The sequence below is a fragment of the Dipodomys merriami genome, unplaced genomic scaffold (genome assembly GCF_024711535.1).
Source record: "Dipodomys merriami isolate MVZ:Mamm:240054 unplaced genomic scaffold, mDipMer1.0.p SCAF_3, whole genome shotgun sequence".
In the NCBI taxonomy this organism is placed as follows: Eukaryota; Metazoa; Chordata; class Mammalia; order Rodentia; family Heteromyidae; genus Dipodomys; species Dipodomys merriami.
In genome coordinates this window covers 81,639,735-81,651,675 of record NW_027204492.1, presented here as the reverse complement: position 1 = coordinate 81,651,675, position 11,941 = coordinate 81,639,735, and the positions used below count along the sequence as shown (strand labels likewise).

General features: G+C 42.8%; 1 protein-coding gene across 1 annotated transcript in view; it reads left to right on the top strand.

Annotated features, from left to right (window-relative positions):
• The first annotated feature begins 1,398 nt into the window (after positions 1 to 1,398).
• Gnl3l (G protein nucleolar 3 like) overlaps positions 1,399 to 11,941 on the top strand; it is a 54,064-nt gene continuing 43,521 nt past the window's right edge. Inside the window, exons 1-2 of the mRNA XM_070040392.1 lie at positions 1,399 to 1,495; positions 3,860 to 3,929. Coding sequence (XP_069896493.1) covers positions 3,911 to 3,929 — 19 coding nt within the window. The 5' untranslated portion in view covers positions 1,399 to 1,495; positions 3,860 to 3,910. The remainder of the gene's footprint in view (positions 1,496 to 3,859; positions 3,930 to 11,941) is intronic.

Below are 11,941 nucleotides of genomic sequence, written 5' to 3'. Positions count from 1 at the left end.
AGGTATTTTTACACCACATTTTATATTAGCTTTTGAATTTTACCTTTCACATTCACAGTCCCTTTTCTCATGTAGAATAAATACTGATCCAGTCTTACTTTCCTCTTTTACCACTTCTTGGGAATTCTTCATTTCCTATTGATTTGTGGTACAGGCCTGAAACTCACCCATTTTTAACAAATTTGCTTGAGGCCAGCTTTGTATGAGTCTTATGCTGTGTGTGGTTGTGAGTTCAAGGACGTGCTGCCCCTGCTCTCAGGAGTCCTCACCTGTGGAAATACAACAACATAAATAAACACAGTTAAGAGTGGTTAAGTTCTAGTCATCTGTAGGAGAATAGATGATCTGGCTTTCTTATGGGATGGAGTCGGGGAAGAAGGTCTTATTGAGATACAAAGAATTTGCAAATACAGGGGGAAAGGTGAAGGTGGCCTGGGTTAGTCTGGGGTTCAGAGGAATTTCATGGGTCTCACTAGGGTGAAACATTCAAAGTGCCCTACGGATATAGGGGGTAGAGAGTCCAGTGTGAATGAAAGGCAGCAGGGGAGAGGGAATGCACAGTGCCGGGAGACCAAACCCCCAGGTTTTAGCCCCACCTACTTTGTGCCCCACCCTAAGGTTTTTGCCGGCAGAAAAGGTGTTGGAATTAATGATTGAGAACATTATTTTTCAGACTAATGTTTAGTTTTTAGAGATACGTCTCACTCTCCAGACACATCAGGGACTCCTTGAGATGAGTCTAAAGAAACCCTACTTGCTTCCATTTCAGAGATATACATGTATTCCCTTTTGTAGACCCGACTCCTGGAATTTGGGGAGGAGGAGGTGGGGGTGGGGGTGGCTGCCTGTTATGCAGATTTCTGCTCTAGATGGGCTTGGCCAAGGATCTGAGCTACTGGAACTAAAGTTTAGAGGACAGCTCTCAAGCCTGGGGGGACCGACGAGTCGGGAAGGTCACTGGGAGCCCCTAACCATTCATGTGTGAAAAACTCGGCCAGACATGTGACCCAGGCAGCCATTTTCTCACACCCTTTCACGTCGCCATCTTCCAGGCAGACAAAGACACCAAACCCCATCTTCGTCTGCTGCAGCAGACACAGTGATCGCTTGGCCATTAAGATTTGGGAGCAAGCATACTTAGTGCCAGACACAGGCCTACAGAGAAGATTGCATCCTACGAGTAGGTTATTTGGCCACACAAGTACATACACGCCTTTCTCTCACCATTTCCCCACCTTCCTTCTCCCCACCTCCGGTTTTTCTTTAACTCTTCCCGCAGCCAGAAGGCGGGGCGGGCGTGGGAGCTAGGAAGGGATCGGCAGGCGAGAGCTGTCAATCCGAATTCCCGCCCCTGCGTAGGACGCACAGTGGGCGGAGCCATACGCCGCAAGACTGGGATCCGGAAGTCGGAGTCTAGCGGCGTGAGCGCACCTCCTCCTCCTCAGTCAGCGTTGGTGAGCTATCCTGTTCTCTCAGATCCACGCCGGAAGTGTAGGTAAGAGACCACTCGGCTCTTTTGTCCTAATGAGCGCTCACTCAGCTAGCGGCACAATAAGAATCGTCGTTTTGAAACGGTCCAGAGATGCCCCCTCCAGCCTGAAATACAGAGGTAGACAGCTGGTTCCCTTCCCGGGTACCAGGGCCCAGAAGAGAGGTAGAAATGGCACCACACGCGGAGATGCGCCGAACTACATTCGTGCGGGGTGGGGGCGCGTGGACTCATACCCTACCTAGAAAGTTATATGTCCCGGACATAGTGTAGAGAGACACAGACCACACTTGTATGGAAAAGAAAGGGTTGATTGCCTTCCAACTCGCAGAACGGAGAGGATCCATTTCGCGTTACTCCTTCCGGTGTGACAGGTATCAGTTTTATTCGTTGAAGATGTGGCAACATCGTTCCACACTACTTAGCTGCGTAGACCTGTCCTGGTTTAAGACACATTGATCCACATCGAGGTAGCTCCTTCCTAAGGATGGGTTTTGTTATTAACGCCCCCCTCCCCCCAAAAATATGTAGGAGCTCAGAAACATACCTAAAGGAAGTAAAGCTCCTCTGATGTAGAGGGAGGGCTAGAGCTCTCTCCAAGTCTTCCGCACTCCTGCCTAATATTTAATTGAAGGAAACCTTCAAATCAGTTCTTCCCCAATTAATTAAAGCCAAAGACTTCAGCTTACTGAGAACCACTCAGATTTGCCCCCTCCTTGGCTAGAGTGAAGTCCCCGTTGTGGAAAATTAGACCCAACTCTGACCCCTTTAGGAAGGGCTATTTTACTGGATTTGAAAAGGCCCACAGAACAAATAACAACAGATCTTAGTCTCTGAAGAGACAGTCAGATTTGCCCCTCAAGAAGACCTCCGGGTAGAGTGACTAAGATTTATTCTTTATAAGCAGACAGATTATATACCCTCCGAAGACTTTACACCCTATTAGCCATGGGAGAGCCCTCACTGTGGCAGAGACTCAACTCTGTAAATGAGAAGCAGTAGAATCACTGATTACAATATTGTGAAGTGTTCCTTCCTTATCCAAGGTACAGACACTCAGATTTGTTTCTCCTAACCCAGGATAAAATGACAGACTCCTCTCCTGCCATGTAGGAGCAGATCATTTAAATTTATAACTGCATTGCCTTATGTGTCCTCATGCCATACCCCTGTAAAGAACCAGAGGCTGTATTCCTTGTAATGAATGTTAGTGTGCTACTCACTTCAACCCACATAAAAGATTTTGCCAGGTGTGGTAGTGCACAGCATGAATCCCAGCATTTGTGAGGCTGAGGCAGAAGAATCTCAAGTTCAAGGCCAACTTGGGCTGCATAACAAGTTCCAGGCTATTTAGTGAGACACTGACTCAGAAAAGAACAAAGAAAAAAGATACACATATCATCCCAGTCCACCATCCACAGAAAGATTCAGAACAGTCTCCTTCTTTCCTCAAGCAAGGTATAGATCCTACTTATTTAAAGCTGTGCAGTTTCTCTATTAGTATGACACAAATGTCACCTCATCACTTGAACAGGCAGAACAGTACCATCCTACAGCCCCCTCTGTGGCGTAGAAACATAGGATCCCTTCTCTTCTTCCTTTCCCAACAATTGAGATGTGTGGACCTGTGCTTCTTTCCCACACATCAGAGAGGTACAGTTACTGTGCTCTTTTTCTCAGTTCTCCGTATCTCAGAACAGAGAGGGACAGATGTCAAATCCCACCCAGTTGCCAAGGTATAGACCTGCAGGCATAGGGTTAACTCTCTCAAAAGATTTTGTATTGACCTTATTGACCTCAATCCACATAGCCATGCAGGTAAAAGACCTTGTTCTAAGGCCTCCTCAGTTAGATTTATGGGATATTCCTACCTCTTCCCAGGGTGGATACAATACACAAATCATTTCTTGGGAAAAGAGACACTATTATCACGCCACCCTATGAAGAGTCTCCTCTCAGTGGGGAGGGATTTACTACTGATTCCTTATTATTTTTTGTTGGTCCTGGAGCTTATACTCAAGTCCTGGTGCTGTCCCTGTGCTTTTGTGCTCATGGGTAGTGCTCTAAAACTTTGAGCTACAACTCCACTTTTGGTGATTAAATGGAGGTAAGAGTCTCACAGACTTTCCTGCTTGGGCTAGCTTTGAACCAAGCTACAGCTCCACTTCTAACTTTTTTTTGATAGTTAGAGATAAGACTCTCATGGACTCTTTACTGTCTGGGTTGACTTCTAACTGTGATCCTCAGATCTCAGCCTCCTAAGTAGCTAGGAATTGCAAGTGTGAGCTTCTGGTGCCTGGCTTTTAGGGAGTTTAAAAGGCCTTGGGGTTCCTGAGTTTGTCTTCAAATTTCTTGCTTCTATTCCCACAGGAAGAAAGTAGCATATTTGAGTATACCTGTTTTCAAGCTGATCTGATCATCATGGTGAAGCTCAGACACAGTGAGTTGCTTTTCCCACCCCTTCCTGATCCTCTACTTTTAATGAATATTTATAGTATAGTATTTCACAAGAACTTTTTTTTTTAACTTTTTGAGATAGAGTCCCACTATTCTACTAGGCTGCCCTTGTATTGTGATTCTTCTGTTACAGCTTCTCAAGTTCTGGGATTATAGACATGTACCACCCATCCTACTTGGCTCACAATAATGTTTAAAAATTGCTCAATATGTCAGGCTCACGCCTGTAATCCTTACTACTACGGAGGCAGAGATCTGAGGATCAAAGGCAGCCTGGGCAGGAAAGTCCATGAGACTCTTATCTCCAATAAACAACCAGAAAATCAGGAGTGGCACTGTGGCTCAAGGGGTAGAGTGCTAGCATTGAACTGATATGCTGAGGAACAGGCCCAGCGCTCAAGCCCCATGAAAAATTGCTCAATTTATTCTAGAGCTCAGTCTGGTCTTTTACATTGCTGTCCTCATAATTTCCTTGAAAGTTAATGTTTTCCTTATTGATACTTCCATTTTACAGAGGAGAATTTGAGGCTCAGCAAGACCAAATGATTTGATTTGAGGTAAATAGCAGTAAATACTAGGTACTAAGGTAGCATAACTTTTTTTTCTTTTTTCTTTCTTGAACTCAGGTCCTGGGCACTGTCCCTAGTGCTTTACCACTTGAAGCACAGCTCCACTTCTGACTTTTTTGCTGATTAACTAGAGATAAGAGTCTCACAGACTTTCCTGTGTGAGCTGGCACCAATCCTGGTCTGGCTTCAAACCCTGATCCTTAGGTGTTAGTCTCCTAAGTAACTAGGATTACAGATGTTAGACACTGGCACCCAGCTTCTTTGGCTTTCTTTGCTTAAGGCTTGTATTCTCCCACTTGGGCCATCCCTACACTTTCAGCTTTTTGGTGGTTTATTGAAGACAAGAATCTTAGGAAATTTCCTGCATGGGTTGGCATTGAACCTTGATCCTTAGATCTCAGCCTCCTGAGTAGCCAGTCATACCGTTTTCCTTTATTGTTGGTACCATACCTTGTACTAGTTAAACTCTAAGCTGCACTAGGTTTGAATTTCATCTCTCCCACTTATTATAGCTGTGTGTCTGTGGACACACAACTACATTTTCCTTGCCTATAAACAAAGACAAAGGCCAGGCACTGGTGGCTCATGCCTGTAATCCTAGCAACTATTCAAAGCCAGCCGGGCAGCAAAGTCGGAGACACTCTTATCTCCAATAAACCACTCAGAGAAGAAGAAGTGGTGCTGTAGCTCAAGTGGTAGAGTACTAACCTTGAGCTGATGAGCTGAGGGACAGCACCCAGGCCCAGAGTTCAAGCCCCACGACTGATAAAAACAAAAACCAAAAAAAGACAATTAATTATAGTATCTACATAGTAGTATTAAAAGTATTTATTAACTTTTATTAAGGGATTTCAATTCAAGAAGTCAGGTTATGAGTGCAATGCATCTTGATCAGTGCCACCCCTTCCATTGTTCTTCCCCATGTTAGCCCATCCCATCTTACCCTTGTTACATAATTCAATATTACATAATATATTGAATAAAATGACTGTATTTGCTCATTCTTCCTCCCTCCATTCATGTGCCACTTTGTATTGTTCCCCTACCCCGAACATATTTCAGTTTCCTGGTATTCATTTTTTTGTGCTGGTCCTGAGGCTTGAATTCAGAGCCTGGGTGTTGTCCTTGAGTTTTTTTGCTGAAGGTTAGCCCTGTATGAGTTTGAGTCATAGCTCCACTTTAGGCTTTATGGTGGTTTATTGGAGATAAAATGCTCATAGACGGGCTGGGAAGGTGGCTCAGTGGTAGAGCACTTGCCTTGCATGCATGAGGCCCTGGGTTCGATTCCTCAGCACCACATAAGCAAAAAGAAAAAAGCTGGAAGTGGTGCTGTGGCTCAAGTGGTAGAGCACTAGCCTTGAGCTGAAGAGCTGAGGGACAGCACCCAGGCCCAGAGTTCAGGCCCCACGACCGGACCCAAAGAATAAATAAATAAATAAATAAAATTCTCATAGACTTTTCCTGCCATGGCTGGCTTTGAACCTTGATCCTTAGCTCTCAGTCTCCTCAGTAAGTAGAATTATACACGTGAATTGTTCAAAGGAGTTACACTATTGGACTCCTCTCTTATACAATAGTTTAGTCAATTTGTGTGTGTATGCATATGCCCCTGTATATGTTATCATATTATGTTTGTATTTTATTTATTTTTGTTAGTCATAGGGCGTGAATTTGGAGCCTGGGTGCTGTCCCTGAGCTCTTGTTCAAGGCTAGTGCTCTACCACTGAGCCACAGCCCCATTTTGCATTTTCTGGTGGTTAACTGGAGATGAGTTTCATGGACTTTCCTCCCTAGGCTGGCTTTGAACTGCAATCCACACATCTAAGCTTCTTGAATATCTTGGATTATAGTGAGCCACCAGTGCCCAGCTATGTTTGTATTGTAGATCGGACTTTCATATATGAGGGAAAACCATATACCATTTGTCACTTGAGCCTGACTTACTTTGTTCTAGGTCCTTCCATTCCTCTGCAAATGATGTAATATTCTGATAGATGAATAAAGTTCCATTATGTATTTTTACCACATTTTCTTAATCTACTCATCCTTTGTAGGGCATCTGGGCTGTTTGTATAACTTGGCTGTTGTGAATGTTGTAGCAATAACTATGGATGTGCAAGTGGCCTTACCATATCCTGATGTGTTATGATCTAGGTAGATACCCAACATTGGTATGGCTGGATCATAGGGTAGTTCTATATATAGTTTTGAGGAATCTTCAAACCTCTATCCAGAGTAGTTACACTAATTTACTTTCCCACTAACAGTGGAATACAGTTCCTTTTCCCCCAAGTCATGACTGGCATTGTTAATATTTAAATTCTGGGTGCTGGCCAGTCTTACTGGGGTTAGATAGAATCTTGGTGGTGTTTTGATTTATATTTCCTTTATAATGGTTAATTAGATATATGAGTCTCATAGACTTTCCTGCCACAGCTAGCTTTGAACCTCAACCTTGTGTCTCAGCCTCCTGAGTAGCCACAACATTTTCTTTATCTGTTTAGGTTGTTACCAGCTGTGCTCTGGAGTCACACTAGGTTTGAATTTCAGTATGTTGAACATTTCCTCATGGTTTTTTTTTTTTTGGCTATTCTTAATTCTGAGAAATTTGTATTTCTCTCCTTGTCTATTTATTGAGTTACTGACTTGGGGGGGATTTAGTTTCTTTTCTTTCTTTTTGTTGTGTGCTGGTCCTGGGGCTTTAACTCAAGGCCTGGGTGCTGGCTCTGAACTTCTTTTGCAAAAGGCTAGAGCTCTACCACTTGCACCAGAGCTCCACTTCTGGCTTTTTTGGGGGGTGGGATAGTTTATTGGAGATAATAGTCTCATGGACTTTCTTGCCCAGGCTGGCTTGAACCCAATCCTCAGATCTCAGCCTCCTGAATAGGGATTTAGTTTCTTGAGTTCCCTGTACATTCTGTATTTTTAAAAATACTTACGATTTTGTCTAACCAGAATTAAAGATTTAGTTTTTCATTTTATCTTCTCCAATTGTTTTTTTTGTAACGTGCATATTTTGCCTTCAGCAAAAAAAAGCCAAAGGAAATTGTGAGGCTCTGAGTTCAAGCTCCACTACTGGAAAATAAACAGACAATAAAAAGTGTGGTCTTTGTAGACTATATGAAACTTATCATCTCAGCGGCCCTGTATTCCTTGTGAATGGTTTCCCTGCCTCTAGGGTTTGGTGAAGAAAATAATCAATACAATTGCCTTATATAATTATTCAAATCAAGAAACAAAACTATATTAATACCAAAAAGCAAATAATAATTTTCCAAATAACATAAAAAAATTAATACTTTATTTAGTCTAGTACCAGATGATAAAAATAGTGAGAATGGTAGAAAAAACAATAATTCACTGTTTCAATTAAGTAGCTAAATTCATAGCAGTTTAAAAAATGAGGAAGTTGTATATGGAAAGGTGATTTGGAAAAATTGTATTCTATGGAAAGATCATTAGATGGAAAGGTTTCCAGGATTTCTTAAGTGAAAAAACAAGTTACCAACAGGACTGCACTGTATTACCTTTTATGGGAGAGAATGAGAGGGAAGAATAAGAATATAAATTTGTGTTTGATAACGAAAAGAACATGGATTCTCATGGCCTTAAGGGACTATAGTGTACTAACATAGGAGGGGAAACTTTTCAAAATACAGTTTTCTTTTTTTTCTTTCCATTTTTTTGGGGGGTCCGGTCGTGGAGCCTGAACTCTGGGCCTGGGCTCTGTCCCTCAACTCTTCAGCTCAAGGCTAGTGCTCTACCACTTGAGCCACAGCACCACTTCCGGATTTTTTCTTTTTGCTTATGTGATGCTGAGGAATCGAACCCAGGGCCTCATGCATGCAAGGCAAGCGCTCTACCACTGAGCCACCTTCCCAGCCCCAGTTTTATTTTTATAGTGCTGGGGTCTGAAGCCAGCATCTTGTTCTGGGCAGGCACTGTGCTGCTAAGCTGTATCTTCAACCTGAAAATATACTTTTGATTTTGGAGCCATGTGACTCTCAATAGTTAAAAATTAAAAAAAAAAGGACTAAGTGGGTGGCTCAGCAGTAGGCCACTTGCCTAGCATGTGCAAAGTCCTGGGTTTGATCCCTAACTCTGCAAAATAAGAATATAACAAACAAAAGTACTAACCTCCCCCATAATACTATATATTTACATTAGAAGAGAAAAATGGTGAAAACACTTTTCACATGTACACAAAATCAAGACCTACTCTGGTAAATTGCAACAGAAATAATGATTATACTGCCTGTGATGATTTTGGGGAATGATAGGTGTAGCTGTGAGATGGTAACTGTCCCCTGAGCTCAGGACATCCTTTTTTTGGTGCCAGTACAGGGGCCTGAACCCAGGGCCTGGTTGCTATCCCTTAGCCTTTTTGCTGGAGGCTGGCACTCTGCCACTTGAGCCATAACTTCCAGCTTTTTGTTGCTGAATTGGAGATAAGAGTCTCAATAACTTTACTGCCAGGGTTGGCTTTGAACTTCTACTCAGATCTCAGACTCCTGAGTAGTTTAGGATTATGCATATGAGCCACCAGTGCCCAAACTGGAAGTTCATTAATTTAATAATAATAATGATTAAATCTGGTAACTTTGCAAAGAATGTTCAAATACATTTTTGCATGTGTATGGTGCTGGGGATTGAACCTAGGGCCTTGTGTGCTAAGCATATGCTCTACCACTGAGCTATACTTCCAGTGATCCCAATACAACTTTATAATTGTTGAGCATTATTGAATGATTATTAAAAAGGGAGATATTTTATCACTTTAAAAGCTTAAAACCACCAGGCATGGTGACACACACTTCTAATCCCAGCACTGTGGAGGCTGAGGCTGGAGGATTGTGTGTTTGAGGCCATTTTGGGCTAAGTAGTAGGATGTCTCAGAAGAAAAAGATTGCAAGTATCCTTGGTAGTATGGGTTATAATTCCTGGAAGCAGCCTGCTTTGCTTATCTGCTGGAGAGGAATTGAGGCTTTGTGTAAGAGTGCAGTGTAAATGAGTATAAATGAGGAATGAATGAATTAATAGAGAGATCTGCCTTTGAGTATTGATGTGAGTTAATAAAGTTAGATGATGGTGGATGTAGACATTGAGATAGAGGAGATTTATTTATTTTATTTTTTGCTGGGCTTAGGGTTTCAACTCAGGGCCTGGGCTCTGTCCCTGGGCCTCTTTCTGCTCAAGGTGAGCGCTGTACCACTTGAGCCACAGCACCACTCCTGGCTTTTTCTGTTTGTGTGGTACTGAGGAATTGAACCCAGGGCTTCATGAGTGCTAGGCAAGCACTCTACCACTAAGCCACATTCCTAGTCCCGGGAGATTTATTTATTTCCTTATTGTTGGTACTGAGGCTTGAACTCAGGAAATTTAAAAATATTCTTGACATTAGAGGTGTAGTTCAGGTGGTTGAGGGCCAGTCAGTGAGTGAAACTGTCAGATACTAAGTCTAGGTGTGTGTTTGGCTGGGGGTGAGGGAGGCGATTCTTGAGCCTGATGTTGATGAATCAAATTTATAATCCTAGCTACTCAGAGGCTGAGATCTGAGGATTGAAGTTCAAAGCCAGTCCTGAGTTCAAGTGTTGTAGCAGTACACACACACAAATCTCTGTGCCAGTTGTACAATGGTAGGTATTTGCTCTTTCAAGCTTTTGGAAATCTAATGAGCTGAAGCTCCAGTGCTATGGAGCAATGCCTGACTCCTCCCTGCCCTCTTCTACTTCTTTCTTTCCCTTTCCTTCTCTCCTCTGAAACAGATGCTTTTCCCCTTTCCCCCTTTGAATGATGTATTTTCTTTCATTGTGTGCCTGTGCCCTGCGCAGGGGCTCAGTTTTCCAGAGAAGTTCAGCAGATGGAAATAAAATGGCCAGACCTCTTTTTTCCTCCAATTTTTACATTTTTTTTGTTGAAACATGAGCATTTTGGAAAAGAAAGTTGGGTTTGTTGGTTTTTATTTTAATTAATTATTTTTTTTTATTTTTCTTTTTTTGGGTGTCCAGTTTAGGGCCTGTACTCTGGGCCTGAGCTCTGTCCTTCAGCTCTTCACCTCAAGACTAGCACTCTAACACTTGAGTCACAGTGCCACTTCTGGCTTTTTTTCCCTGCTTATGTGGTGCTGAGGAATCGAACCCAGGGCCTCATGTATGCAAGGCAAGCGCTCTACCACTGAGCCACCTTCCCAGCCCCTAATTAAATTACTTTTTTGATCAGTCATGGGGCTTGAACTCAGGGCCTGGATGCCATCCTGACCTCTTTTACTCAAGGCTAGTGCTCTACCACTTTGAGCTGCACCTCCACTTCTGGTTGTTGAGTGGTTAATTGGAGATAAGAGTCTCACAGGGACTTTTCTGCCCCAGCTGGCTTTGGACCATGATCCTCAGATATCAGCCTCCTGAGTACTAGGATTACAGACAAAGAGCCACCAGCACCTGGCTTTCTTTTTTCTTTTTTTTTTTTTAATTGTGAAAATACCTTACAGAGGGGTTACAATTACTTGGGCAAGATAATGAGTGCATTTCTTTCTTTCTTTTTTTGGGGGGGGCTCCGGTTGTGGGGCCTGAACTCTGGGCCTGGGCTCTGTCCCTCAGCTCTTCAGCTCAAGGCTAGTGCTCTACCACTTGAGTCACAGCGCCACTTCTGGCTTTTTTTCTTTTTGCTTATATGGTGCTGAGGAATCGAACCCAGGGCCTCAGGCATGCAAGGCAAGCGCTCTACCACTGAGCCACCTTCCCAGCCCATGAGTGCATTTCTTATCAAGCATTGTTGCCTCCTCCTTTGTTTCCCCTTCCCATCCCTTCCAATCTCTGCCCCCCTCACCCCCCCCTCCACGCCAAAGTTGTAAAGTTCAATTTCGACATTACATCTTGTACATCTCATAGGTGCAGTGGGTCCACCTGTATCCCTATTTAAACAATTTGTTTTTTTCCCTTCCCCTCCACAAATTATACCAACATCAAATACAGTGAAAACGGGTTATACTGTGGGGGAGGAACATATAAAGCAACAAAGAAATATAAATATGTTAGACACAATAGCAAGAAAGAAAAAACATTTGAGTCCTTAACTTGGGATTCATTTGGCTTAACATCAGCTTATCTGACCATTTCTGCTTGTCTCAAACATGTACTAGTTATTGCAAATAAGGGAAACCATGGGACCTATGTTTCTTTGGGCCTGGCTTACTTCACTTAATATAATTTTTTCCAAGTCTTTCCATTTCCTAACAAATGGGGCGATGTCGTTCTTTCTGATGGAGGCATAGAATTTCATTGTGTATATATAGCACATTTTCTTGATCCATTCATCTACTGAGGGGCATCTGGGTTGGTTCCATATCTTAGCTATGGTAAATAAGGCTGCAATAAACATAGTTGTGCTGGTAGCTTTAGTATGGTCTTGTTTGTGATCATTTGGGTAA